Here is a 5,255-nt window from a genome sequence, read left to right on the forward strand (position 1 = left end):
GTCTTTGGTAAGGAGAAGTTTGGATTTTATTCTGAATGTGATGAGATGTCATCATAAGGTTTTAAATTAGACAAATGTCACTATCTGATCAGGTTTTAAAAGACTGTGGCTGCTGCATGATAAACAGACTGTGTAAGGTCTAGAGTGGTGGTAAGAGGCACCAGTTAGGAAAAAACTGAGGTGGATTTGTTTTGAGATGCCACTGGCTTAGACTATGAGGCTAAGAGGGCAAGAGGTAATAAATAGCTGGACTCGGGCCATTGAAGATGAAGTCAAGAGGACTAGTAATGCATTAGTACTGGGGTATCATGGCCAAATCAGAGTAAAGGATGATGTATTTTTCTTGCACATGAGTGAATGGAGGTACCCTTTATGAGACAAGAAGCATATGAAAACAGGAAGTTTGGAGGGGAAGAGAGAAAAGAGATCAAGAATTCTATGTAGAATAAGAAATGTGTACTTGGAAAAAGCTCTCAAGTGATCTGCATTGACCTTACCCCAGCCTGCACCATTCTAGTTGTGAACCAAACAGCTACGAACACAGACACTCTCACAGGGATGCATTCCAAGTAAGACAAGAACATGACTGATAACTTTTAAGTAAAGGCAAGGGGAGAATCTTTACCTAGAGAGATGACAGTCTCATAGTTTTCCTGCATTACATCATTGTAGAGGGCCCTCTGACTGGGATCCAGTAACTCCCATTCTTCCTGGGAAAAATACACAGCCACTTCTTCAAATGCCAATAAACTCTAAAAAAGAGAATGGGCTTTAGCTCAGCACTTGCCACTCCAGATGCAGCCCTACCATCTGACCTATGACCTGCATGGTAGGCCAGGCACTGAAGGAATGAACAGCACATGATTTTTGAAAAAGTGAGAAAGGAGAAAGAAAGGAGGTAAGCAAACAACCTGGGAGGTGTCCAGTACCCCAGGGAGAATCTCTGGGCTAACATGCCTCTGAGCACCTGCTGGGCAGTGTGGTTCATGGGCAGCAGGGAAAGGCAGCGCTAAACAGCTCGAAAGCTCAGCTCACCTGAGACTCAGGCAAGATGAGCTCAGGTGCCATTGTCCAGTCTTTGGTGTTTGTCTGCTCAGGAAAGGCTAGGATCTGGTGAGCAGGCCCGGCTGTAGGTGGAAAAGAGCCATAGGAAATTTCTCCTCCTTCTGTAAACATCCTGAGCTCATTTCAAAAATATAGAAGATCCTGATACTTAGACACGAGAAACCTTTACAAAGGTGTGTGGTGCCAGGAAGTGGCCTTTTCACTATTAATAAAAACCAAGTATCTACCAGCCTTACAATGGCTTTCCCAGCTTTCATGAGTAAAATTTTAAAAAACCCTTTTTATTATCCTCTCATGACATAAATTGTTCTGAGTGAGGTAAAACAAATGTTTTAAAAATAAAGTACTCAGCCCCTTCTCATTATCTTTCCTAGCTTCTCTTAGCCTCTTCTCAGTGCCTTTATTGTCTCTCACTGTCCTTGTCTCTATTCCCACTGTGCCTCTGCCTTTACTCTCTCTCACTCTCTGCCTCTGAGAGGAGACCATACTCTGTGGAGTGTTATCCCTTTTCTAATAAACTTTCCTTTTGACTCAAAAAAAAAAAAAAAAAGAAAGTACTCAGGACTCCAGTATACAGTAGATGTTGTTTTTTATCATTTGTTATTTTTTTCCTGCTGTATAGACTCTGTTCACAGTCTGCCAATTGTGTTCACATTCTGCCACTGACAGCAAATTTCTGACCCCAATTCCTTCCATATTTTATAAGGATGAGGTCTCTCACTCTTCTCACTTTTCTAAGGAAGATTTCATAATGTAATTACCATGGCACTGTGGTTTGGGTATTTCTGTACCTTAGGCCAACCCCTACTTTCACCCATAGCTGGTCTATTCTAACACTACTTTCAGGGGGGCAGGCGTATCATAATTGCTAACATGGCTGTATTTGCAGATCCACAAAGCTGGGCCTCCAGAAAAAACATACAATGTTCTGTCTGAACAAACTATGGTCACAGGTCTCAGCAGAAAGAAATTACGATGAAGCTCCTTACCCTTCTCAAACGCAGGCTCAGTCTCTTTATGAGTATTTCTGCTCAGCTGTTCTTGTACACCCTGGTATGTATTCCAAAATTCTTCATCCTGGGACATGCCCACTGGTTGGGGCTCTGCTGGCTTCAGCTTGAAGCCTCGGGCCTCTGCTGTTTCTCCCAAGAGCACTGCTTCCTTTCCCAGCTCATGGGCTGCAACCTAGAAATAATTTCCATCCTTGTTACCAAAGAATTTACTTTAGTTTTGGGGGTTGGTGGTAGATGAAAAAAATTATAGAGCCCAGATTGTGGGAAGTGTGAGACACTAAAGGAAATGACAGAAAGACTTAAAGATATTGGGCCACCAATTTTCCATAAAGAACTATCCATAAAATCTAGAACATTTAGGGTAAAAGGAAAAAAAAGTGTGGCTACTACCAGCCCTCCAATACAGACCCCAGCTCAGACCACGAGTAGGGCTGCATAGGCCACTTGCTCTCACGCTGCCTTGACAGCCTTTCTCCTTTCACTTAGATCCCTGCTGCAGTGGTTTCCTCTATTTTTCTCAAAAAATTAAGAAATTGACTAAAAAACATTCTCTTGACAACCACATTTTCCCAAAGGCCAGGAATGGTTTTCAGAGAATGAGAATGAAATGGAAAAGAAAAGGAGAGTAGAGTTTGGCTTCAACCTCCCTCCAAATGATCTCAGCACCAAACATATGCCCTGTATTCTTCACAGGCATGAAGCCAGGTGATGTGCTGCCACATGCCCAATGGCATACCCTGATTCTTACTCACCAGAAGAGCCAAGGACCAACCACTGAGGGTGGGCAGTGGAGACTCTTGTCTATGGTATGAAGGACACTATCTCTCAGCATCTTTCTTCTCTCAGCCACCTGTTGGGATTTCCAAATCTTTGTTTCTCTTTTTTCTTTCTCCTCTTTCTTCCTCTGCAATCTTCCCATGCTGTCTGGTTTCTCTTTTTACTATCCTCTCCTTTGGTTTCTACATGTTCTCACTTAAATGAATCTGCCCCCCTCTCTCCAACTCCTTGTTGCTCTTTATTTATTTCTAAAAACTAAGACCCATCTCCTAGGCCAAGCCAGATTAGGCATATTACCTTCAATACACTCGGGTTCCAAAGAAGCCAAAAAGCAACCTTTTCTCTAAGGCCAGGAAAACCTCTGCCAGAATCACCTAAACTTTGGAATAACTATTGCTTCAGATCTGTGGTTTCAGGTCCTGCCTTAGATAGCTTTAATGAACAACAGATCATTAACCCATTTTACCTTATTTCTCAATTAACTGCCTCCAACCCCAATATATATCTATCTTTATCCTATTTCATTGTTTATAACAGGAATCTTTCTTCCCACCCCATTCCTTATTTGACCAGATTCACTCTACAAGTAGTCTACCAGGGCCACAGCCTCCTCTACAGATGGTGTTTCTTTAACTGGGTCTGGGCATACCCAGGCAGTATGGTCAGGAACGGCTCAAGCACCAGCAATTCTAAGATATGCTCTTGTCAGTAGACATCTAGTCTCAGCCACTGACAGTGTAATTATTGAAGTTAGCCAATAGCCTCACAGGGTCCATCCACCTACTTCGTATTGGTGGAAGCTTCAGAAGTGCTAGCAAGACTCTTGAGACTGCGACTGTCAGCTCGTGTGGTACATTTCTTACTGTGACTAGAACTCTATATCATAGACCCCTTGGTCTCCCAGAAAACCCTGACCTGATGGTTCAAATAAATACTTGGCCACCTTCAGACCTACCGTTATCATTCTGCTCTGCAACAATCTGTTCCTGTGGACACGCAACTAGGACCACCATTGAGACTCAGTATGGTCTGGAACAAAAAGGATTTTCTTCTTAAGGTACTGAGGGCAGAAAAAATGCATGTCAGTAAGTAAGAAAGTCACATAAACTTACTTTACTATTTTCTATGAATGAAAAATGAACAGAAAACATTCCACTTTCTCATCTCTTTAAAAAGCAATTGCGAGATCCTTTCTCTCCTTTTCTTAACATTAACTACAGCACAGCTGACTGAAGATAAATGCCAATGGATGAGTCCGCCTTAATAAAAAAAGTTTCACAAAAGATTGGTGGGTAAGAAAATTGACACCCACTGGCTGTAGAGAGTTTGAGGATTATCCAAAAATTTCATTTATGTGCTTTCTATCCTATCTTCTCCATGTCAAAAGACGATTAGGAGAGCATTTTGAGTTTCTCTTACATTTTGACATCACCCTAGTCTTCGCCTTTAGTAAGAAGATACAACTTCTAAGACCCAAGAGAATTCTTGAGAAGATGGAAGCCTTCACTTGATGGAACATTAGAGAGTCTCCATTCCTTGTTTGAATACTGGCAGGAGAACTGAGACAGTGAGACCAGAATAGGAGAAAAAAACATTAGGGAAAAAAAGCAGCCCTTTCTTCTCAGAAAGCACCCCCCAATTAAGTAATTAGATGATCAAAGTTCTTCTTTGGTACTTCTTCACAAGATGTATAAAGGGCGCTATGAAGAAAAATTATACCTATATTTTTATATTTGTTTACTTGACCTAGGAAAAATTACAGCCGACCTTTCTTCACAAAATGTTTATCCAAATATCCAGTCGCAGAAAAGGAGAGGATGGCAGTTGCTGAGAAAATTAAGGTAACCCTTTTGCTGACTTTACATTTCTTTGAGGGTCTACAAGATTTCCAAGCGAGGCTGAGGAGAGCCTTATACACCTCACTTTCCCTGAAGTGATGCAGGGGAACCCGCACCGAGATTCTGTCCGGGATGCCACGGTATTCACTAATGGCTGATTCATTGCTGCGGACCCCGGCTCAGGCAGCACGGGAACGCGTCCCATGCTTTTGCATCAGCGGAAACTAATCTCTCTGGCACTGAGCTGCCGGTTCTCCGGAGGTTACATCAGCCCGCGAAGGAAACCCCAGCGGAGGCGACAGGTGGACGTTACTGGACAGCAGACAGGCACCCGTAAGCACTGTTCAAGCGAGCGGTATTCGAGCAGACTCTCGCCCAGGGTATCTGTGCAGGCCAGGTGCTATCTGTACAAAGAGCGGAAAAGTGGTCTCCGGAACCTGACGGCTGGCCTCGAAAATAATGGCCGTCTCGCCTCCAACGGCCCTGCAGCAGACAGCGGCTCTCAGGCGCTGCACAGTAGACGCCGAAGGGGAGCCGCTTTTTGGTTACCTGGAACATCTGG

General features: G+C 43.3%; 1 protein-coding gene across 1 annotated transcript in view; it reads right to left on the bottom strand.

Annotated features, from left to right (window-relative positions):
* Positions 1-5,255, bottom strand: part of LOC105303114 (zinc finger protein 75A-like) — an 11,623-nt gene that overhangs the window by 4,698 nt on the left and 1,670 nt on the right. Inside the window, exons 2-5 of the mRNA XM_011376543.2 lie at positions 3,811-3,915; positions 2,055-2,250; positions 1,036-1,127; positions 626-752 (exon numbers count right to left, since the gene is read on the bottom strand). Of these exons, the coding sequence (XP_011374845.1) occupies positions 626-752; positions 1,036-1,127; positions 2,055-2,250; positions 3,811-3,819 (424 nt within the window). The 5' untranslated portion in view covers positions 3,820-3,915. The remainder of the gene's footprint in view (positions 1-625; positions 753-1,035; positions 1,128-2,054; positions 2,251-3,810; positions 3,916-5,255) is intronic.

This window comes from Pteropus vampyrus, unplaced genomic scaffold, assembly GCF_000151845.1.
Source record: "Pteropus vampyrus isolate Shadow unplaced genomic scaffold, Pvam_2.0 Scaffold300, whole genome shotgun sequence".
Taxonomy (NCBI): Eukaryota; Metazoa; Chordata; class Mammalia; order Chiroptera; family Pteropodidae; genus Pteropus; species Pteropus vampyrus.